Genomic DNA, 25,259 nt, shown 5'->3' on the forward strand with positions numbered 1-25,259 from the left:
TGTCAGGTTGCATGCACCCATGGAAAAGCTGCATCCACCCTGTTACCTTATCTGCATCATCCCATCTTTACTGTATAGTATGTCTTTTTCACATATATCTTTCCTAAATGAGATAATACCACGGTTAAACAGCTAATATGTTATGGCTCTCTCTGTATTACTAATTAAAGGAGCTACACAGGCAGAGTCTCTGCTAATCACTTCACGTGTATCCTTTTTATAAGCTTAATATACAACCTCTTTGTACATACAGTATTCATACAGAAAACGATTTTCAGTACATAATTACATATACACTTTGCATTCCTTCACGAGACACACTGCTATTGATTTGTGCTCAGATTAAATGTGCTGCCATGTCCTCAGAAGGAGATTCACGTAGCCTCAAGAGCCTGATTGGATTGGGGGATCGATAAGTTGGCAGAGAAATGGAGAGACGAGAGATGAGAGAGAGCAGGAACGAGAGAGGGAGAGAGATGTATTCTCTGTTCTTCATTACACATATAAAGGGAAAGAAATGAGAAGGGGCAGTGAGGGAGTAGTAGCATTTTGTTGCAGCGCAGTCCCAACTCAGCCCGAAAGTAATTTGCATTATGATGATTATAGCATATCTAATGTGGTTAAGACATTTAAAAAAAGGTGTACAACTTTAACCAGTGGCACAAATATTCAGTGACAAGGGCATTGAAATTTCCATAACAGAGCAGAGTAGGGCTGATGTTTTTTATCTGCAATGTGAACTTTTATCCCAGATGTAAAAAATGTACCAAAGCCAGAGGAGCTGAAACTAAAGTGGCACAACGCCAGAGGAGCTGAGGTGAGCATCACAGAGAGGAACAGGCGACGCATCAGAGAGCTCATCTGTCTCAGATAGCTGGGTGTAATTAACAAGGCTTTGGTTTTTAATTAATCTGCCTCAATCAGAGTAGAAATTCTATTCTTGCATTTTGGACTAAATTAATTCAAGGGCACGCACTCAAACAGCAAAGCCCAGAGACTGTGTACTCGTGCCTTTTTCTTTCCTTTCTTCTTGCTTGCTTTCCTGTTTTCATTTCTTCTTAGGACACTTGTTCAATTTTCTTTTGTTCTTTGTCTCTTATGCTTGTCCCCTCTTTTTCTTTTTCATTCAAAAATAACTCGGATAAGATCTAAATCTGGCAGCGTCCTGCAATATTTTATCTTGTGTTTCCAAAATGATTCTCTTCACAACCTTGCCTGCTAGGCACTGCACCAACCCTGCAGTGCCCTCCAATGGTGGGTCCGTGCCCAGGGAGGACCAGGCAACACCTGGTGATGATCCCGATGGCCAAACTTAACCAGCTGAGTTGCGAAAACAACCACCATCTGACCATCTGACCATCTGACCATCTGACCATCTGACGATATAATAATCTCTCTGTCACACTGCCAGCTCCATGTGGCCGGGACATCAGAGACATTATTGCTCTGCTTTTCTGGAGTTTACTCTCCCTTCTCATCTTTCTCCTCTTTTATCGCTTGATGCTATATTCTGAGAAGCAATGCGAGTGTCTTTGTGTTTTTTTTTGTTTCATTGAAAAGACAGATAGGTCATATGGTGATATGAATACGATTTTTAAAAAGGCAGTGAGATGTCAGTTTAAAAAAGTCAATCCAGCAATTTTACACATGGAGTTCAGTCAACTCATTATGAGGAGGTCCACTTTGTAAAAAGAGTGTGGTTAATTTTCTCTGTGGGTCTGCAAAGAGCTTGTATTGTAGTTCAAAAAGAATAATCCTGTCAAAATGATCAGAGTTATTTCTTGGAAAATGTTGTATCGATTTTTTTCAACTTGAAAATAACAGATTTATACTCCAAAAACACAAAAGGACTTTCATGACAACAATGTTCCTGAGCTGCTGTCTGCAACACCTGTAATTATCATGCATACAATACCTTTTATCCATCAGATTTGCATGAGGCTCTAATGGATCTAGATTGCACATGACACGTATCAGAAAAATAATAACATGCATGATTGTAAGCGCCAGCGAAATTTCCATGACTTGATTGCTTTATGTGTGTTCAAAACAGAATGAGAGGCCTGTGAAAATTGACTGTGAGATGGACCTGCATCAGATAATGACAATGTGTGCTGATTTGATGCATTGAAAACATTTTTGGAAAGCCACTCATGCCACAGTCCTCATGGGCAGACTACGTCGTTACTCTGAAGGTCCATTACTGTAAAAAAAAAACATATTGTCTGCTTCTTTAGAATCTTTATAAATATAGACACTTTCTTTGGATACTTTTGTTTTTTAACTGGACTGGAAGAAAGTTTCAATGGGTTTGTTTTCCAAGCTATGTCACTGAAATATTCAATTGGTGATAAAATGGGCACGAATTGGTTGAAAAATGATGTGTATTCAGAGGTTACCACCCATAGACATTGTTTTCAACCCACAAATTCTGTAATTTCTTCCCGTCCAGTAAAGGCAATGTGACGTTTCATTGATTATTGTCTTGAAGTCTAGTAGTCCATTAGGTTAATTAACTATGTACTGTACTCACTCTAGTCAACTGAACTCATCGCATTATTGCAGTGGACAGTCCAGAATATATCGGTCATCTCTTCCTGTCTGCGACCAAACCTTACCCCTATGACTCAGGTGGTATCCTCCTCTGCAGTGATTGGTTGCTGTCCTTGGAGAGGCACGGCCAATGACAGTTGAAGTAATTGACTGTAAAGCTCTTATGGATTTCCTGCCTGCTGCTGATATAGCACAGGTCTGATCAGCCGGTACTGTACGCTCTTTCTTATGCACACACATTTAGCTTGGTGATAAACACAAACAATGCAAGGTGTGAATCACTTCTCTGCTTATGTTAAAGCCTTCCTTATTGCAGTGTATACAAAATGTGTCAGGACATTATTGCTTTGTGTACTGCTGGAGAAAGTACAGGGATGGGATTAGGATGGTGTTGCTGTTCCTCCTTGGGCACCAGTAGCCAACCATAAGGTGTTGTGTTTGTCAGAGCCAAGCTTTAGCTAGGTGGAGAGTTGCCCCTGGGAGTGTCTGACTCACCCATGTTTCTATGGGGATGTGCATGTGGACTTGTGTATTTGGGTGTATTCCCTTGCAGAGGCTGTGAGGTGTTGGCAGGACTGTCATATAAAGCCAATGGCATTGAACTCATTGTGTCAGCTCCTGCAGGCTGCTATTGATGCTCCTATCATATAACTCTCTCCTCCTCACCCTCCAGTGGGGCTCACTGGCCGCGTTCTTGTCACTACTTGCCCCTGACACGTGCGTGCAGGCATGTGGGAGTACGTTTGCAACTGCGCCTCTGCAGCTGGGCCTAAGTGTGCATGTTTGTATGTGTGCCTGCGTTTGTGTTTTTATGCGAGTGTGTGTGCTTCCTTCCTGCTCTCACAGCGCATCATGGAGCTCCTGCAGAGCGCTGCTGCATTTCTGCATCATTAGGTCTCTCCCTAAGGTCGAGCGAGAGGCCGGACCCAGCGGGCAATGGATTGGGACCAGAGAATAGGAAGAATGGAGAGGGTAGGAATGGTTGAGGAAGTGAAACAAGACATTGTATTAGACAGCAAAAGATGAGAAGCAAAGAGAACGAATGAAACACGTGGCTTACTGAAAGGAAAAATTAAAGAAATGAAGGGATTTAAGAGTGACTAAATGGAGTCAGTGAATGAGCATAAGGCGGAAAATAATGAGAAAACATGGGGAAAAAGTCAGAGGGACAAACAGAGAAGACAGTGAGAAAGACAAAAGTGAGGGGGACTACTGCAGAGCCTAGGTTCTTAAACAGCTGTACATGTTCTGTGTATTTTCTATTTTGAGCATTTAAAATGTTGTTTCCCCCTGAAAACTGCCATTGAGGTGGAATAATTGCTTTAGATTGAATGTCCTTCCTCCTGCTGAGAGACCTTTGTTCAAGCACATGGGCTCATAAGGGTTGACATAAGGTTGGTCACTTCCCATGTGTCAAGATAGTAATTCCGATAAATACATGAACGTTAATTGGACAGTTTTTTCCGTATGGTGTAATGCTTAACATACCTGATTCCTGTAGCTGGGGCCAGCTGACGGAGGGCTATCGAGGGGAGGGGATCTGCTCTGCTGTCAGCTCTAATACACTATCACACTCACATTAGCTTATGAAGCTAGCACTGCAGAAAACATCACTTCTAAGTATTCACTAAAATGGGTCTTTTCATCACTTTGGGCTCAAAGAGGACAAGGAGACAACAACACATGGGACAAAATATTTATCTAAATTCATGTTTAGCCACATAAAAGGTGCACAAATTGAGTTTTATGTTTTAATGAGTCATTTTCAAAATACATTTTGTGACATAAATTTGAAAGTAGTGGTGTCATTGAAGTTTTGTCATTTAGTGACTGTGTCGCAGTACGGAGGTATGATGATAAGCCGTCATATTTTATTAAAACATACATATTGATTGCCCTAATGTCAATATACCGTGCTGTCATTTGCTGCACACACATCTTGAAACTGGGAGAATAAGCTTTAGAAACTATTCTTAGCCCACTGGCAGATTTTCACACGTATTATACGTGGGATGAAACGTTTGATGAAATGTAACATCTGCAAGGAAAGAATGGAAAGATATATGTTAAAGCGAAAGTAGGGAGAGGAAGAAAATAATTACAAGCACAAAAAAGACAAGTTAATGAGTCCTGTGTGAAGCACGGCTTAAATCAAAGATGCAAAAACTGCAGTGAGTGTAAATATTGCCCTTGGAAAAGTAGACAAACAGTGGTGAGAGAACTCTAACAGAGTACAGTTTGCTTGCTGGTTTGCTTGTGAATAACAGAGCCAATTAAGCAACCACAACATGGGACTCATGGCAACTTGGGGCCTCAAAGGAATCAATTACCGCTCCTGGTTAGCGGGGACCCAGAGGGAGAGAAAGAGACCCAGAGAGAGGGACAGATTCCTCAAAATATGACAGTTAGGCTTCCCTCTACTGGACGGGCAGATATTACTATGGCTGTCCAAATGCAAGTTTGGTAATCAAATATGATGACAGCATGTTTCCAGAGAATAATTAACTGTTTGCTTTTGCTAACAGGGAAATTTTGTGTAGGGATTTCCCTGGCCAATTTCCTTCCTTTGCATAAAGGATAAGAAAAATGAATATTTGCAAGGTTGAAAAAGGGCATTTATAGTCTGCATGGTTATTGTGTTGAATCACTGTTGGTGTTATTAGGTAGTCGAGCGGGAAGTATCTGCAAGCAAATTAACTCATTCTGCGAACATATTGCTCTCGCTTGTGGCGGGTTGAAATACAGTAGAGCCGCCTGTTCAATTAATGTTTAACATGGCAGATCATTTCCGGTAATTTCCTGAGGAAGATATAATGTGTGATATAAAAGGATGGTGCTGTTTATGAAAAGACAGGGAGAGATAATAACTGGAGAACAATGGAAAGGATTTCTTGGCAGGAGAGTCAGTTTCCGATGCACATTTGTTTGGCAAAGGAATGATGGAAAATGTAGTGAGCAGGTCAAATGAAAAAAGTTATTACTGACATAAGGATGCTCTGCTTTAATTTTGCCGTATTGTGGTCCATAATTACTGTGTTTGGAAATAAAAGGCAGTGCCACAAAAGGTTGTTCTGGTATTGAATCAAATCGAAAATGATTGCATGAGAAGAAAAGCAGGGAAAAGGAATGGGATAGGTGGAATAGGAGTGTCTCAAGTGGAACAAGAAGAGGGAAAAGGTCATCAATGAATGTCACCCCCAGCCCTTCAATATACAGGAAAGCGTGAACAGATTATATATGTATATATATATATATAGGACATTTCCACTAATATTAAAGGTGTGTGATGTGTCTTTTTATTTTTCTGGCACCGAGCTGTATATGTGTTTGTTGCTGAAAAAATGTAGAGTAAAATATGTGCTGCTGGTGTGTTATTCCTCATTTTGGGCAAACAGCTCCACTAATCTCAGGGAGTGTTGATTTAGAGGGACGCTCTTGGCTCATCCTTTCTAGAGAGGGCTGCCTGTCCAGCTGCAGATGAGGTTCGGAGTCATCAACCATACAGTCTGTTTTTAAGTGCTGGAAAAAAAAGGAGCTGCTAAAAGAGAGATAGCCTGAAGGAAGATGAGAGTGAGAAAGATAGAGAAAGAATAGGAGAAATACCCAAGGGTGAGGTGATGTGTGAGAGCAACTTGTCATATCTGATGGCTTATCCCCGGTGCTCTGTGCTTCCCATTTGTCACTAAGTCAACCAGGATTTATGAGCTTCTTCACAGCTACAAATCCTGATTATTGTCCTTCAGATAGAGAATGGTACCCAAGTGGTTAAGAGAGTTGTTTGTGTGGACTGGATCCTCCCCTCCTGTGTGTGAGTGAAATACAACATATGATCAGAACTTTGATTTTTATTTTTCTCCTATGAAATAATTGAAAAGAAAGTCATGCTTTTATTGGCTGCAGAATTGGACTAGGAAAAGAAAAATGCCAGTCAAGTAATTATCATTATTGAGATACGTAACAATATGTCATCATTAGCACAACATCAGGAACTACACTTCTCCTACACCCCTACACCCCCCTGCGGTCCCTCAGGTCCTCTGTCAAGGACCAGCTGGCAGTACCCCCGCACCCGACTTAAGACTTTTGGGGACAGGGCCTTTTGTGTGTCTGCCCCTACCATGTGGAACCAACTCCCCCCACACATCCGCTGTGCCCCCTCAGTTGATTCATTTAAAAAGCACCTCAAGGCACACCTTTTCTCTGAGGCCTATGGACTTTAACCCCCTCACAACCCCACCTGGCGCCCTGCGCACTTGCACCCTCACTCACTCTCACACACGCACTCACACACACACACACACACACACACACACACTCTTTGTAAAGCGACCTTGAGAGTCCTGAAAGGCGCTATATAAAATTAATTTATTATTATTATTATTATTATTATTACAACTATGTGAGACTCATGCTACTTGCAAATGTAAAATAAGTTTAAAGCTTCATGATTCTATATTTCTGAGTGTCACGTGTATTTACTGAAGTTAGCAACCTAATGTCACCCTATTTACTAATAATACTGACATGGACATATTGTATTATTTAAGATTTAAGTGGTACAAACAAACAAACAAACAAATACTCACACAGTAAGAGGTGCCATTGACTGTCCTGGTCCAATGTTTGTGAATCTCCTCTAATTTGACATAACCATTGAATCCACAGCTAAACACAAACCCAGAGGAGAACCGCTGTACTGCTGCAGAGATGCACTACTATACATCCAAAGGAATGTACCCTCCTTCCAGCTGAATACAAATCTCATTAACAGTATTCCCACTCTGGCATTTAACTACCTCCCAAGAAATATACCTAATCCCCCAGCACTATACAAACTTCTATAATTGCGTACCCACCCCCTACACAACTATGGCATACGGCAGTTACAGTAAGACCCAACATACTGCCCTGAGCCACACAGCGTGCAGATAGGCACGTTGATGAAAGCGAGTGTTAAAGCAGGGAGTTATGTTAAAGAATAGCTGCCATAAAAGCAGTTGGAGTCTATGATAACAAACGCCTCAGTTCGCCATCTAGCATTCTGTCAGGCTATACCGCAGCATTTGCATATTCTAATGAGCCCAATGTTCAGGGTTAGCCGCTTACACTAATGACGCGTTTAGCTCTTAATAAATCAGTTAAGGCAGCTCCCTGCTGGAGCCCTGGGAGCTGCACCCGTGTGTGTGTGTGTGTGTGTGTGTGTGTGTGTGTGTGTGTGTGTGTGTGTGTGTGTGTGTGTGTGTCTCACAGTGCATATTTCACTATAATGTTGCTTTATTTGTGTGTGCCATTATGCTGGGAATTTGTGATTGAATGGGTCTGTTTGTGAGCACTTATCTATTGTCTTAGTGTCAGCATGTGTGTGTTTAGTCTTTATTGAAGTGTGTGTGTGTGTGTGTGTGTGTGTGTGTGTGTGTGTGTGTGTGTGTGTGTGTGTGTGTGTGTGTGTGTGTGTGTGTGTGTGTGTGTGTGTGTGTGTGTGTGTGTGTGTGTGTGTGTGTGTGCGTGTGCATGTCAGCATGTGTGCTTTGACACATGTGGAGGGGGTAGTAGCTTCTGTTGCTTTTAAGTGCCCTCTTTTTGAAGTTCAGCAGTTGAACAGAGACAAAAACATTTTGTGTTTCTCCACCTTTTAGCTGTCAAATTGAAAACTTGACCCGTCTTGTTCTGTTTCACTCACTTCAAATGTCATCATATCTTCTAATGATTGTTTCCAAACCTAAAAATAACTGTGGAATGGAAGATGGGCAATCAAAAACAAGAAATATTTGGAAACTTGAAAATTACTTATTGTTGAGTGTTGTGAGTCCTGACGCATCCAGATGATTTTTGTGTTTCAGAATAAAGTACGCTGACCAATCTCTATTAGAAAACAGGACATAAACAAGTAAGACATCCTCTGCATGTCGTAGTCACAGTCAGTTGTCCGTGAATAAAATGAGAAAGCTGACCCTTAGCCAGATGTTTATTTTTCTGTCTGGAGTTCTGGTTTGTTTCGGGTCTTTGGGCGCTGATAGGTCATCCAGTTTTCTCAACAACATGAAATCAGTCTTTTGTCATTATTGTGCCAGTGGCCTTGCAGAGAGGCCGAGTAACAGAAAAAACAAACCCTTTCACAATTTCCTCATGCCACTGCCAATTTGCCCAGCGGTGGTTAGAAGGTCGACGGGCCGTGGTTCCATCAGAAGGATTAGTCCTCAAATGGGATTACAGGCCGGTATAAAAAAGAAAAAAGGAAGAAAAGGGCTTGGATGCTCAAGCAAGCAAGAGAGCAGAAATATTTAAACGCAGACAGACACATTCAAGTAAAGCGATCATTTTATCATCATTAGAGGGGAAGAGGAAGGGAGGGGGGAGACTCTAAAGAGTGATGGAAACTGTATGGTGAGATGTGAATTGTTTAGTTTAATGAAGATTGAAAGATTTAGAAGAGTGTGTGTGTATGTGTAGAACTTGCACAGAGAACAATGTGATTATGTTTGATTTCGGGGTTATCCTATCCCTAATATTTCTATTTTTTTGCCTCTTCCTCGTCGTCTCTCTAAGGGAGCAACAATAATATCTGTGAAGATGCACCGGAGTGGAATATCTCGGTCACCCATCCGGTGTGATGAGAACAGTACAGTTAAACACACACCAGCTCCCTCACACAGGCACACACACATGCACAGTTAGATAGTGTTCACACACACTGTGAAGTGGGATGGCAGAGATCCACATGGCTTTGAGGGCCGGCGGCGTCTTGCTGCCCTGCCACCATGGCCCCGCTGCATGTAGGTCAGCCTCAGCCAGGGGCAAACCACCCTTACCCTCCCTCGCTCTCTCCCTTGGCTCCTTCTCTCACACCCCCCTCCCTTACTTCTTTCAACCCTTCCTCAGTGGCTTCTTCTTGAGACCCTTCCTTTTATTTCTCTGTATTCATGCTTCATTCAACTACAGCAAAGAATTAGGATGGCGAATAATCCTGAAACCACTTAACGTACCAAGGACCTTCCGGCGTGTACCATATGATATTAACTACTTATTATCTTGCTTTTTTCATTTTAAATGATAAGATGGTATACAGTGTTGTCCTCTGATGTTATGGTCATTTTACTTTGCTTTTTTTCAGCAAGATTTGCTAGCCCATCACAAATGTACTTCCCTGTCGTCAATGTTTTTCAGATATTAAAATTGTTGCTCTCAGCCAGTGCTACAGAAGTGTCCGAGCAGACTGTACACCGTGACAGAGACAGAGACTAGTTATTGGGTGCAGGCAAAATATAAAGTTCAGTGGAAAATTTGATACATATTCTTGATAATGTCACAATTATAGTTCCAGGAAATTATATGATATGCATAATTTAGGGGAAAAAAACTAAAATTGCTTTGGTTAGAATGAGAGCAATCAGAGCTGCTATATTTAATTTTGCCATCAAGCTAAGGTTGCCATCTGGGATCTGGCTTGACATGTACAGCAGTTGTCACTTCATGTGGAGCCTACAACATGTCCCCTAAATGTTTATGAACTCCTTTTTGGCAGCATTAGCATCGGTCTCCCTGTCCAACCAGCTGATCTAATCAACCAGGATGCACTTCTCCTATCTGCTTGTCTAAAGGCCATTTATGCCATTCAGAATTTCATAGAGGACTAGAGCACATTCACACTGCTTTTCAAATGATTTCCTACAAATAACCTTGGCACCAAGGTGTCTTTCATCCTCCCATCTCTTTGCCCTCTGTGTCATCTGATGTGTTTTTCTCCCCCTGTCACTCTCATAATCTATCATCCTGGCTTTGTATACATCCCCCTCATCATCCTTTGAATAACACAATCCTTTTGATATTCTCTGAAAACCTGCAGTTTTTTCACTCCCTAGTCCTTGAGACTATGAACCAAAAATGACATTTGATTCAATTATAAATGGTACTTTTAGGATCTCTTTCTTAAACCGCTTTCATAACATAAAAGTTTCCATGATAGGATATTTGTCACAAGCGTAATCTTTGACAAAGAAAAGTAATTATTCTCAGACAGCGGAAGGAGGTTCAGAGTGACGTACGACTACAGCTAAAAATATTTCTGTAATGCTTGTGTGAAAACAGTTGGTGCCACACAGGATAATGTGTTTATGTTTGTATGATGTCCTTATCAGACAGCAGTGCATCAGTGTGTTCCTCTGTCTCTGTGCCAGGAAAACAGTTGGCGGGGCGGGTACCCTGGGCATCGTGATGCCACACGCTGACTTTCAAATCAACACCAATCACCGATCAGAAAATCAAAATGAGTCATCATTATTTAAAAACTAAATATGACATTCCTTACTGTTCTGAGAGAGGTTTCAAATAGCCTCAGTGCCCTTAAATGTAAATTATTCAATCCCTAGTGTAATCACAGCACGGTAATGTGATGCAGTGTTTTTATGATAAAACTTTTTACGTCTTCCTTGCAGACTAAAATATATTGTGTACTTATTTCTCAGTGATTTCCAATTTCTCTTCCTCTGCTATATTCTCAGAGGCTTTCCCTCTGCCATTTTTCATCACAGTAATTTTTTCTCCTCCTTTTATTCGAAATACTACAGTGACATAAATTGCTGCCACAGAGTCCAAAGCTCTGGCCAAAATAGCTACAGTATCTTTTGTCCTCATCTGTCGCTCTCATTCTTTCACCATGGTGGAATCTCCTCTGTTGTAATTGCCAGGGCGAGTGATAGATTCTTTCTGTCAGTGTTTGCCTGATAGCTCATCTATTCACACACACACTCACACACGTTAACACACTGACACAAACAATCCGTATGTGTGCCCACAGAATGTGCAAACTTTCCCACAGGGACATACGCTGCACTTACACACCTCTGAGGGAAGTTGCTTCAGGTGACAATGAGGGAGCTCACCATTTCCTCCCTCACTTCCTGGTCGCACTCCCCAGGCTATAGGCCATCATATGTGAGATACATATCCATAAAAATGTCTGAGTGTGGAGTCGAAGGGAAGACAGGAATGCAGGACACTGTTTCTTTGTCCGCACAAATCTTATAGTTCTTTTCAAAACATATATATTTATGTTTCTAACAACAGTTATATTTGCACAAGAGTACATTATGTTTCCCTGGTAACTACAGACTAGGAAGTCAATTGGTGAACCTCAACCTGTCCTCGAGATTATGTCCCAAAATCAAAACTGACATACCAACTAGTCAAACATTGTCATTGTCACTTTTGATTTGATTATTTGGAAGCCTCTCATGTCTCAGATTGGATAGTTTTCCCACACGTTTCTTTATTTTACAGGAAGATTTATATCGATTTTTTCATGAATTAAGTGCAGTACTCTCTGGAGGCTATATCAAGAGGACGAATGAAGAAGAACATGGAAACTGTAGTCTGCTCCTATATTCGAGAACTATGAATTTTCTCTCTGAAAATATGTATCTGTATATTAATAGAAAAACACTTTCCATAGTTGGACAGTTTGGAGTTTACAGTCGGTTCGTCCCTAATCTTTACCTTCATTTCTCAAACTCACCTTAGCTCTTCCTGATGTATTCACTCACCTTTCCCTCCGCTCTGCAGATATCTCGTCCTTTCAGGATTTCTTTTCTTTACTCATCTCTTTGAGGAAACAGGATTGACTGCATCCTTCATGCCTTATGTTTACCTTCCTTCCATCTATCCTGCTATCCCTTAATTATTCCTCTCATTTCATCTTCCATCTTTCCACCCATTCTTCTTGCTCCTTCTTCTCTCCATTCCGTCCTCCATGTTTTTTCTCTCTCTTCCCTCCACCACTCCCTTCAACGCTTCATCTAGCTCCATCTCTCCATAGACAATCTGCCGGCACTGCACCCTCCCAGAGTGATCCCTTTAGAGGGCTAATGCTGTGAAAAATGACAGTGAACCGCCACTTTTCCCACCATTACCACCAGTTTTTGGGCCGCCTGCTGCCTTCAGCCCTGTTGCCTGGCAACTCCCCAGACAGCTTCCTTCGGAAAAAGCGAGAGCTCCTGTCTGCTCTGCTGCGATAGAGACTCGAGCTTAATAAGCATTATATCTCATTTTGTCTTATCATTTTGTTGTTAGTGACACAAGTTTGCTCGGAGCTGCGACTATGCAAAGAGCACTGATGCAGAATGTGTCTCTCATATTGAATGAACAAAATGATGTGTTGTGATGCGATGTGAAGTGAGAGTTCTCGGAGCAGTGATGTTGTTCGCACAACAGATTGATCAGCCAAAAACAGAACTGTACAAAAATGAGGACGATGCAGATGATGCAGTAAAGGCGTTCACTAGGAAACAGCTGAGGTGTTCTGAACCCCTGCTGCTGTCTTGGACGCATATGTAATTAAAATGTCATACTGAAATGTTGTATATACACCTAAGTCATTCAGCATGTTATTCCATACTAGTTTGCCCTCTTAATGCAGTAACAGATAAGTAAGGTTAGATAACTGTATGTAACTATTGAAGCTTCAGAGTATACTTGCATTATAATTTACAGCCAAAATAAGTCTGCAATATTGCATATATTGTTCCACGTTTTAAAAAGGGCTTTTCTTCTATGAATAGTTAAATGACGGAGGGAGTGAGGCCGGTCCTTTAGGGGTTTCATCTTCCATGTTAAACCACAGCTTGTACAGTCCAAAGTGGCAGCAGCTTGCAGAAAAATTGTCTTTATTGTTTCCATTTCATAAAGAAAACGGTATCACTTCCTGCCAAGAACGTTGACCAAACCAGGTCATCTTATGCATAAGTTATGATTTTCTTTTGCTCAGTCCCAAGACATCACTGAGTTTTAAAATAGGTTGAAAATGTTTTCATGAACAGCGTACCTGTAACTGCACAATGAAAAGGCCATGCATGAGTCTCAGATTCCTTTTCCTCCTGTGTGTCAACTAATTGAGGTTTCTTGTATTAAAAAAAAGCTTGTCTGTGCGTCATCCCCTGCCCCACTTTGCTGTGTTTCCAGCTCCTTGTTGGCTTTTAAAACAGAAACCCAGCAGTCCTTCACCTTCATGTTAACAAGAATCAAACACTGGAGTCCCAGATAATTCACAGATATGAGTGACATGAGCCACACGGTTGCCACAGGAACTCTCAGAAAGGGTTACAAGAGTGCTTTGACAAAGTGTGTGAACACACTGCCACCGAAGCAGACCTCACTCTTTCATGTGTTGCTGTGTGGAGACTTCGGCAGATGGTGGAAAAGTTGATGTGCGTTGTAGGGGGTTCCGCCTGCTACGTTGTCTTTCTGCAAGTGGCGTGTGATCTGTAATTGTAAACGTAATCCTTTGTGGGATTGACTGTTGAAGGCGAGAGACGGCAAGTGCAGGCGGGATGAGGAACACTGGGAGAGAGGCATCATTCAAAGCAAAAAAGAGAAACTGTAGACTTCAATGATAACCAGAAGTGATTTGGTTTGGGCCCAATTTGGTTCTTTTCTGTTGGATGAATCAGTGCAGCTTTGAACACCAATTTCCCATTTAAAGTGATCATTCTATAGAGAACCACTAATTTAAATCCATCAAGGTCATAGAGGAAAGTTTGAATAGCTGCAATTTCCATTAATGGGAGCTGAATGGAGAATATGGGGGTCAAGATGACTAGTGGAAGTGGGTTTTTCTCAGCCCTAGAGGGATGTGTGTTAGGTGTATATTTAATAATTATGAGGGTATTCACGAAGAAGGGAATGTGAATACTGATAGAGCCATGAACTGTGACCGCTATCTGCCCTGTCTGAAGGTCTGACTCACATCTAAAGTTTTACAGCTCAGTACAATTTGCCCTTTTGTACGGCTGAATGCCAATCTTTGGGGTAAAGTATACAACAGGCAGAACATAGTAGAGAAAAGGAAAAAAAAAAAAATCCACTAAACTTGACAGAGAAAACTATATTTGGGATTTATTCTCCCAATCTGTCAGTGCTTTCAGTGTTTTTAAAGTCCACCTTTAGACTGCACAAGAAATTAGCATGATTACTGGAAAGTCTGGTTATGACTAAATAACTTTAACTGCATCCCGTGGTAGCGTGTGACTGATGTTCAGCATTGTGAATTTAAATGTATTCACAATGGGGCTCATTTGCATATAAAATGGGGCCATTTTGTGCCAATTGTCTGCATATTACCTAAATAAAATATGTATAAATGCACAGGAGCATCAACATCTCATTTGTTGGGACCGACTGAAAGAAAGCTAACATTTCAGTATATTCTCTTTATTCATCTCTCCTCATCCTGCTTTCTCAAACACTCTACTATAGATGCCTGTACTCGCATACACACAAGTACCATCTGCTGAGCCATTAGACATGTATTACTGTAAATAAGCCTGAAGAGACACACACACGCACACCTAGAGAGCAGCATGGCATTATGCCCAGCCTCGCCCCAGGTGTCTTAGCTGTGATATGTTGGTGTGGCCTCGTATGAGTCCATGTAAGGCCAACTAATGCTCCTATTGAAGGCTTTTTAAAGCTCTGCATAACAGGGAGAGGAGAGCTAACGTGCTTTCGCGTATTAATGTCCACCTTAGGTGCTAATTTGCCCCCTGAGTCACATGTGTCATCTGCTGTTGCGAAAGACGAGAGTGGAAATAAGCTAAATAAATAGAGATTGGGCAATGATGGAATGTGACAGAGACACCACGTGAAAGTGAGAAACATGAATGAAAAGAGGAGTTGTAAATCACATTAATGAATAAGCTTGATTAGTCGTGCCCATTAGCGTCCTCAGCATGGATTAGTTTAACTTCAGAATTTGGAGAAGCCCGGTGGCCATGATGGGGCACAGTTTGATTACACACCTGGATGTTTGATCACTGACTCCCTTCATTCTAACTAGCAGAACACAGTCTGTGTACATTTTGTCTTTGAATGTAAGATGATAACACCTGCAAAGAGAAAACTAATATCAGACATTTACCTATTGAGGGTTTGTATTTTTTTTTTGCTGGTTTTCTCTGTTGCTTTTATTGTTCCTAAAGGAAAATATGCCTGTTTCGCTGTTATAGTTTGCATGGCACTTCCGCCAAATTATGTGTTCATCTGTGTATTTTTCTTTCCAAACACAATTAAAATCATTTTTGGAAGGTTGTACTCAATTATCCTCTTGTCTGTCTGTTTGTGTTGTCAACAGGCGGACCCCCAAGGCCGGGACATAGCCATCCGTCCATTCTTGGAGCACTGTGAGAACACCCACATGACCATTTGGCTGGGCATTGTTTATGCCTACAAGGGACTGCTCATGGTGAGAGGAAAATGTTCATCATAAACTCCCGGTTTGGATCCACACAATAAAAATGCACTCTGACAATATTTTTTTTGTACAAATGTGTCTGCTGAGCCTTGACAGCAGTGATGCCTTTTGTATAACACTGTTTCTGAAATGTGTAAAAATGTTAAACCTTGAGTATCTAATTGAAATGAAAAATACATTTACCAGCTTGTAATCCTGTGTCCCTTTTGTAAATCAGTCAATTATCTCTGGTAACATGCTAAATATGTGTAACAACAAAACAAAGATTCCTCTCTTTAGTTTTTCCTGTAAATATTGTTGGTGACTTGTTTTGAACTCTGTAATGGTGACATGAAGTTATTCAAGCAAATAGGATTTCAGGTGCTAGCTTAACCAGACATCATATCAGACCACACTAGTTTGAAAATGTGTTTGGATTTAGGATGGCAAAGCATTATTTAAAAGCTTCTTGACTAAATGGATACCTTTCTATTGTCAAGTACATGTATTTAGCCTAAAACCACAAAGTACTTAAAAAGGCAGTACTCCTGGTATCATAATGATCTGAGACACAGGGCTCCAAACAAATAATTTTCCAACCATATTTACGTTGAGGCGAAGGATTGAGAGCAGTAAATCATGTTGAGGAGGTTAAGAGAGTGCAAAGGATGCTGAATTAAATAAACTATTAGAATTCTTACAGAAAGAGAGATGGAAGGAGTGATTGGTAGCAAGAAAAAGGGGATTTTTTCAAGTAATAACAGTGACAAAGTGGAGCAGTTATTATCAAGTGATTGACAGGAGCCCACATCTGTATGAGGCATAGACAGGGACAGCACAGCGAATAAAAGCACTGAGACACACACATACTGACACGCTCACACACCTGAGAGCTACTAATCCTTGATGACTGCTCCTGTAAATCTGCAGCTCGTCATCCCACTAACTCTCATTCAGACTTTAAAATAAGCAGGCGGGCCACTTTACACAGCACACAGTGAATTATTCAGCAGACCAAACAAACGGTTCACGCTAAATAAACATTTAACCAGCATGAAACCACAGGCTGCTTTAAAAATATCATCTTTAAGGCTCCAATGCTTAATGAAGTAGAGTTTTGTTCGATTTGTTTTCAAGTGTTTCTTAAATGTAAGTCAACTAAGAATGAATATGTATTCAAAGCCTGCCCTGTTTTATGAAGAACAACGAAAAGCACTGAACAGACAAGAAACAATGAGATTTAATAAATCCTGCTTTATTCTGAAACCCCCTGATGTTTAGACTAGCAGAAGATAAAATGATAGAAAACTGCTTCAAACAGTGAGGATGACCAACTCTGTTGACTTACTGTGTGTGCGCATTGCCCCGGAGAAATGAGTGCAGACTTTCTATAACCAAAATCAAATAGTGCCTTCAGTTTTTTTTTTCTGAAATGTCTGTAACCTTTACTCAAACATTTTTTATTAAAAACAACTTCTCTCTCCTTTCCCTCACAGTTGTTTGGCTGTTTCTTGGCATGGGAGACCAGGAACGTGAGCATCCCCGCTCTCAATGACAGCAAATACATCGGGATGAGTGTTTACAACGTGGGCATCATGTGCATCATCGGGGCTGCTGTGTCTTTTCTTACGAGGGACCAGCCCAATGTCCAGTTCTGCATTGTTGCCCTGGTGATCATCTTCTGCAGCACTATCACGCTGTGTCTGGTGTTCGTTCCCAAGGTTAGATTTAAGTGTGAATGTGCAGAGTGTGTGTATGAGCACTGGTGGCTAACTGTCAAAAATGGTATCCACACTCAAACACCATGGATCCTAAAAATGCTGCGTAACCAGTTTGATATAGCTTGTAATTTCACCCCGGAGTGCAACTGTGACTTATTCCCCTAACCTTTTCTGACAGTTCATCACCATGAGAACCAACCCAGATGCAGCAACCCAGAACCGGAGGTTAAAGTTCACCCAGAATCAGAAGAAGGAAGACTCCAAGACCTCCACCTCCGTCACCAGCGTCAACCAGGCCAACACTTCGCGACTGGACGGCCTTCAGACTGACAACCACCGCCTCCGCATGAAGATAACAGAGGTCTGACAGATGAAAACTCAATCATGTTGTACCTTTTTTCTGCCACGTATCTTCATTTTCACAACACAGGGCTACGGTGCAGAGGGTATCGGAGTTTTAAATGCAATATGAAAACCAAGCAGGGATTTTAAACGTTATTAAAGACACTTACAGTAGCACGAGTTCCACAAGAGAGGGGGGGAAACAAATGAAGTTAACTCTACTTCAAACTCTACCATAATGAATAACAATTCTAGCTTTCCTGTAGTCAGGTAATTTGTCAAGTATAATTGTGTTAATTCTTAATAGGATGATTGGTAGCTGTTCAAATCAACTCTGATCACTTCACAAGATTGCGTGGTCACTGAGCGAGGGCGTTGTTCCTTCTCTCTGATTTATTTCTTTAATGTTTTCGCTTAGAATGGCTTTGAGCGACATTTGAAAAAAAAATCACCTTGACTTTCTGTCAGATCTATCAGAAGAGAATTAATGCTGTTGTCATTGCTTTTGTTTATGATTGTGGCAAATGGGCTACCCAGACACCCCTGGAGGACAAGTAAAGTTATCATGCCTTTAGCAGACAGAAGGAATTTGCCCTTTTTGCTGCGTTTAAATTGTAAAGAGGTAGTTGCTGGAGGGTGTTATCCATAGTTCAGACTCAACACTGGGTAATATTTGGCTGATAACATGCAGCTTACTTGAGCTTTTTTTTCTGAATGATTTATGCAAGTTTGATGTAATTAATCATGTGTTCTGTTCATTATTTACTTACTAATGATTCCTTTATGTGTTCTATTTAAAAAGCTGGACAAGGAACTGGAAGAAGTGACCATGCAGCTTCAGGACACCCCGGAGAAAACCCCCTACATCAAACAGAACCATTACCCTGACGCCAACAACATCCTCAGCATTCGCAACTTCACAGACGGAAAGGGTGAGAAATCAGATGTACTTTTCCATAATGTGTGTCAGTCCGCACATTTCAAGCATTCAGAGAGTGTATTACCTGAAAAATGTAATGTGGAAGAATAGGATTTAACAAAACATTTTGTTCATAGACCATCAAGACATGCTGATAACAGCCTGTGTTTGGGCATTGGATTGTAGATTTTGTAACACCTGATTCATCTTAAAGGGTTTGAATTGCCTAGAAAATGTGTTGATGTTAAGGAGCATCACTTACTTTACTCTCATTACGTTTTGGTGCTTATCTTTGCATCAATACAACCCATGTCAAATCCAAGATGGTGTATCGTTTCTTCCTCTCTCTCTGAATGGAGCTGCGCTGCTGCTCACTGCTGCCACCGGTGGCTGAAATTAGATTGCAGCAATCTGTATAGACCCAAGATACCAAAAAGAAAAAAAAGCAGCTCAGTATTATACATGTCAGTCTGTGTCACTTAAATTCATTGTGATTCAGCCAATATTTCATTTAAAATAAATGAATGTGTACAGTTGCGATGAGTTTTTGAGCACCTCCTTCTGTTTCACTTTGAGAGAGACTGTGTATGTCACCTTTAAATATTCAGTGGCTTTAGTAAAGGATTTTCATTTTGCTTTCCAGCTTGATGGAATATTGTGACGTTTTTTTCCCATTAGCATGAGCTCCTGTCAGCCGCAGGTGAAAAAGGGACACATGAGTACTCAGTCTGACGGCAAGTCTGTGACGTCTCTTAGGATGAGTCATAGGATTAGCTACCTGCATACTCCACCGCTGCTCAGCAAGTTTCATACTGTAGTCGTACTTCTTAACTCCCCCACATTCATTATTAAGCCCAAAGTAGGTCCAAACTTGATTCTGCACCTTAATGTCTCATATTTGATGTGTGGGATGTTGTTTTGCTGTGTGTTGAACAATGTGAGAAAAAAAGGAGAGAGAATATTAAATGAGGGAGGAGGGGGAAAGTTAAATAATAATTTGGTGAAACAAGCGCCTGGAAACTAGGAGGAACTATGAGGTGCTTAAAGATAGTCAAATCCGTCTTGTGCGGGAGAGAGTCTTTATCATTAACCCCCCCTCAGCTGCTGCCAGATGCAGGCTGTTTGAAATGATGCAGCTGTATCTGAGACATTATGAAGACGGGGTCCTCAAATTGAATCAGTGAATGGTTCCACCCCAGCAGCATCGCTTTGCATTAGGCACCGTTTTAACCGACGCAGGGCGATGGTGATGTACAGCAGCCAGCTCCTGCACGTCTCATGCACACGCCAGCACAAAGCCGCTCTCAAGGGTGTCTAATGGATCTGTCTGAGTTTGGGAAGGTAGAAAAGTAAAACAGCTGCGCTCGTTCTGCGGATTGGGAGCACAGCGAGCTGAAATTGTTTGAGAAGTTCCTCATCTGTGAAAGTTCATGGTTATGCAATAAAATCATGGCAGTTACTCACATTACACACACACACTTTCACAAAGCAACGTCTCCAACGCTTCTTCTTTGTGTTTGAGTTTCCTCACTGCTTCCTTCTGTTTCTCTTTTTCTGCCTCTCATCTTTATGTGCACACGCATAAATGCACATGGCACACAACCTCCTGTTTTAGCTGTGTATGGTTCCCTTGCAGGGATGGATTTAAAACGTGTTGGTGCACAATTGGTTGATGGAGCATCACATTGTTTTCTTTTAATGGAGCACAGAGCCAGTAGTCACTGCCAAGATTATTTTGATAAGTAGTTGTCTGTCTTTTATTCACCTTTTAAAGAACCACTACCAGAAGACTGTAGTTAGTTATGACATTTTTCAGTGATTTGATTTTATAAGATATCTGAAGTAACAGTGTTACGTGACCATGTATCAGAGTTCATGTTCCTTTGATACGAATAAACTTTAGATTACATTTTCCTTCATCACATATGAAAGGAACATTGTGCCGTAATGCCTGTAAATAAACAGATTATCACGTTGTTCAGAGTAATCTCTTTACAGTACTGGCCTTGATTTATAGCAGGATCTCTTACTAACTTTACAATTGTTTGCGATAGAAATAAATCTATTAAGACTAAATCTTTGTTTCGTCTTTAAATTGTCAGATGACACAATCTAATCTGTCTTCTATAAATGAATGTTCGATTTTTAAATATGTTCATATTCACTTTATTGGATCAAAGGACACAAACTACCACGTTCCACTTAGCAGCAACAAAGACCACAGTGCATTGGGCACATTTTAAAGTGGGGCAAAAATATAAAAAAACAGGAAGTACATTTAGGCAGTGCAGAGTATAATTTTCCCTCTGAAAGGATCACACAGCCATTAACTGTTTATTCCCAGCACGAAGTACAGGAAAAACATGCCAATTCTGTTGGAGAAAGAACACTTTTAATGAGTGAATATTATTAAACAATCCCGTCTCTGTAGGGATCAGATACAATGATGCAACACAAATGGGCTGTCTGATTCACTATTATATCCCTGCTCCTGTCATCGAGTGATGTTTGGAAACTGAGAGGTAAAACTTAGTAGAGCCTTGCAAGCTTTCTCAAAGCCAGAACCTCATATTTAACGACAGACTGACCCAGCTATTACTTTTATTATTCACAGAGAAAATGTAGTAGGTTGTGTGCATGACAGAGATGAGGAAGATAGGGAAAGAGAGCTCAGACAGAGAGAGATAGCACATTAGGTGCTGCTCGCAAACGTCAATCCTACACAGATTATGGAAATAAAATCACAGGTCGTTAAGCCTCCTTTAAAGATCAGCAGCACATAAACTTTTCCCGGCCTCAATCTGCTTGTGCTTGACAGTCATCATCATCATCATCTGCAGCTTTAACTGCAGTCATCAGTATTCATAAGAGAGCTGGTCTAAATGTATTGGGGGGCGTGAATGAATGGCTGTTATAAGAGAAGAACGCCGTGTCAACAGCGATTACGTTCACCGAGAAGCAACACTCCACCTCTCTCCATCTCTCCCCCACGCTCTCTGGATGTCCAGTAACTGACAGTTAAGGTCCAGTTTTCTGACAGATGAGACCTTATTTTAGGCTGAAAAATATAGAGATCGTTGTTATTAAATAATATTCATAATTTCCAAGTCTACTTTTGAGTTTCCTTTTGCTCTCAGCTGTTTATTACAATCAGGAGAGAATTCTTTGATTTGATTTATTTATAATATTTATTGACATGTGCACAAGATATACTTTATTAATCCCTTACAGGGGAATTTCTTTTCCCCACACATTACACACAGGGTGGATATACATGCACAAGCAAGGATGATATACATGCACAAACACAACCACACAGACATGCAGGAGAGGTGGCAGAGCAGGGAGGCTGCCAGGTACCCGGCGCCAGCGAGCGTTTCAGGGTTTGGTGCCTTGCTCAAGGGCACCTCGGCAGTGGCTCAGGAGGAGAACTGGCACCTCTCCAGCTACCAGCTCACTCCATTATTCTGGTCCAATAGGGACGTGAACCGGCGACCCTTTGGACCCCAGTCCAAGCCCTTACAGACTAAGCCACTGCCGCCCTGAAATGACATGCCAGAGATTGGGAGGTCTTTGTATCGTATGGGGGGAGATGATGATGGGATGAAGAGGATGCTGCAGATCTAGCTTTGGTGAGAAGTGGACTTTTGAATTGGTCAGTGGAGGTAGATGAAGTGGAGGAATTTTGAAGCCATGACGCCTGAAATGACAGCTGATGCCGAGAGAGGGGAACCGATTTAAAGTTTGATTGCAGCGCACTGATTGGCTGTGTAAGCTCGTGGCAAAATGTGATTGGTTAACTAACACAGTGACACCCTGATTAGCCTATTGGACGCAGCTGAGTCAGTGAGAGGGAGGATGAATATCGTAGTCTTCCTCATTCAACTTGTGCTGAGCTTCATTTCTTTATATTTTGAACCATGATCTCAGCTTGAACCAGGTACACTAAACAGCTGCTAAAGGCTTATAACTGAATGTAATTTAAGCAACACATCTGTTTAACATTTTCACTGTCTGCACCCTCATACATGTGAAACAGATTTACCAGGTCGTTACCATTAATGATTGTTGTTCCACACATTTGGATATATTTTTGTTCCGTTAAATGATTGTGCAGGCCTCAGCGTCTTTATTAATGAAAAAATAAACTCAACAACCTAGTGCTTTCTTTGTGTCATGAACACATATTTTGAATCCATAATAAGGTGTATAAATATCTATGTCTCTGTTTTAAACACAGCTCTGAGAGCTACAAAGTTAGGCTTTTTCAAAATGCGAAGAGGACTAGTCTGCTCAGATGTCCGAGGTGCGGAGTAGAATCAGGTCAGCGAGTGTCGGGAAATCTGGGACAACTAGAGAGAAAACTGTATGGGGGGAAAATATCACCCCATTACTCACCGGATACAATTTCTGAAAACGAAAAATGTTGTTTACTACCATTCTGATTGTGTTTCAACCTCATTGTCTGCCCCGGCAACATCTGGAGAATGAAGAAATCATGTTAGGATGCTTTTATTCCATCTCCTCCGCCTTCCTGTCTGGATAAGAGCTCTGTTTCTTTTCTTTCTCACTTTGATGATTTCTTTCTCTTTGTTTCTGCTTCCACTTTTCAAATTTGTCCCTCGCAGTGTTTTTTTTTTTTACCTGTGCTCTAAATATCCTCCTGCGTTTGATGGATTATGCAATCCGTTTCGTTTTGAAGAGAGGAAACAGTTTACAGACAGCTGACAGAAAATGTTGACATATTTTAGGATCACTGTTTCTGACAAACAAAATGTTTTCACACTTCGGCATCCTGCCGAAAGAGTCACTTTGTGGACTGTATTGAATGAGAATGCGGATCTGGATTGCTACAAAACCAGCACATTCATTCATTTGGTATTTGACATGAACTGCGCCCAGGTTTAAAATATTCATATTGCTTTTTGCATTGCATCAGGTTCCAAAGTGACAGCAAGAAGCCCCCCTCACACTCTTGCCCACCACACCTCCTAAACCGTTAAAGATTTAAACCTGGATCCAGACTCAGGTGTTACAGCCATTGCCTAATCCGACAATTCCCTCAGTCATGTCTCAGGTGCCTGGAACGTGTGACTTACAACTCCTGGGCAGTTAAGTATGACACAGCCTGACATATATGTTATTTTCTACATGTGTTTTCAATGCAGATGGAGAGAAGTCGATACTGAAGAACCACCTGGAGCAGAAACCTCAGGCTCAGTGGGGCTCCATGGATCCTTCTAGAATAAACAGAGGTCCCCTGGAGGATATCAACTCCCCCGAACAGTGAGCTCTCCCACATCTCCAGCATGTCTACCCCTGTATCCCTCTCCCCTCCCCTCTCTCCTCTGTCTTGTCAACTTTTTCATCAGACTACACGTCACGCGTATCGCAACCACCAGCAGCTCTCAGGCGGTTGCTCTGGCAACAGAGCCCTGCGAAAGCATTAACCGGTCCTGTACTTTTCTCTCCCACGCACATCAACATACATATAACCACATCAAACGCACTCTCCCATCATACTGCGGCATATATACTTAGCGCCAAACACATATAAACACAAACACATGCAGCTGATTGATTTGTTGTCCCAACTTCTAGAAGAAGATGATCTCCATAACAACAGAGGCACTCACTATTCATAAGCAAAACAAAGTTGAGGGATGTTGACTTCATCAATGGGGGGGGGGACACTTCATGCATCATTGAGAGCTCTCCCTCCCATGCTTGCTTGACTAGACACAGAATGCACAACGTAAAGGAATAAATATTATTAAAATATTTAAGAGAGGGCCGCGACAGGAATACGTTGGTTTAAAAAGGAAGATGTGAAGATGGGAAAGAGAGACAAAGATAAGGAGGAGAGAAAGAAAGAGGTAGAGACTCACAGAGGCTTATGTAACCAGTGATTTACAGCTCGCATTGGAAGCAGCTCTGAAAATAGACAGGGAGGAGAACAGAAGTAAAGGAACACTCGGAGCTATTCCCATGCCGCATAAATGTTTGATCACATGGAGGGAAAAGAGACGAAGAGGCAGGGAGAGAGAAAGAGGAGAAAGTATAAAGAAGTGAGAAAAAAAAGGTACGATGAGAGTAAATACAGAGGAATGACAAATAAGCCAAACAGCAGGTGCATGTTGTTAAATGTTTTGTCTGTGTCTTGTATGATACATCCCAAAATAAAACTCCTTTATGAACAAGGGGAATTGGTTTTCGGTCCCAAATAGGACAGGTCAGAATAAGTCAATAGGCTTGAGGACAATTAATATTTCAAAGTTCACCTAGTTAAGACAATTTTTCTAGGTCTCTAGAATGAGCTTGGATTTCCTCCCCCCCCCCCCACCCGTAACTTTTACATAACTGGCATTTGGTTATGTAATTTCCTAGCAAACGGCTGGCAGTGGTGCTAGCACTGGCGAGGTAGGGTGCGAACTGTCACAGCAGGCGGAAGCATGAAATGTTCTTTTTGTCAGATGATCCCAGAAGCTGAGGCACGGTGGATTAA

At 41.4% G+C, this 25,259-nt stretch overlaps 1 protein-coding gene across 1 annotated transcript in view; it reads left to right on the forward strand.

Moving 5' to 3' along the window:
* gabbr2 (gamma-aminobutyric acid (GABA) B receptor, 2) overlaps positions 1-25,259 on the forward strand; it is a 150,095-nt gene that overhangs the window by 120,597 nt on the left and 4,239 nt on the right. The window contains exons 14-18 of the mRNA XM_063898557.1: positions 15,674-15,784; positions 17,269-17,493; positions 17,672-17,854; positions 18,638-18,767; positions 23,923-24,040. Coding sequence (XP_063754627.1) covers positions 15,674-15,784; positions 17,269-17,493; positions 17,672-17,854; positions 18,638-18,767; positions 23,923-24,040 — 767 coding nt within the window. The remainder of the gene's footprint in view (positions 1-15,673; positions 15,785-17,268; positions 17,494-17,671; positions 17,855-18,637; positions 18,768-23,922; positions 24,041-25,259) is intronic.

This window comes from Eleginops maclovinus, chromosome 13 (genome assembly GCF_036324505.1).
Source record: "Eleginops maclovinus isolate JMC-PN-2008 ecotype Puerto Natales chromosome 13, JC_Emac_rtc_rv5, whole genome shotgun sequence".
NCBI classification, from domain to species: Eukaryota; Metazoa; Chordata; class Actinopteri; order Perciformes; family Eleginopidae; genus Eleginops; species Eleginops maclovinus.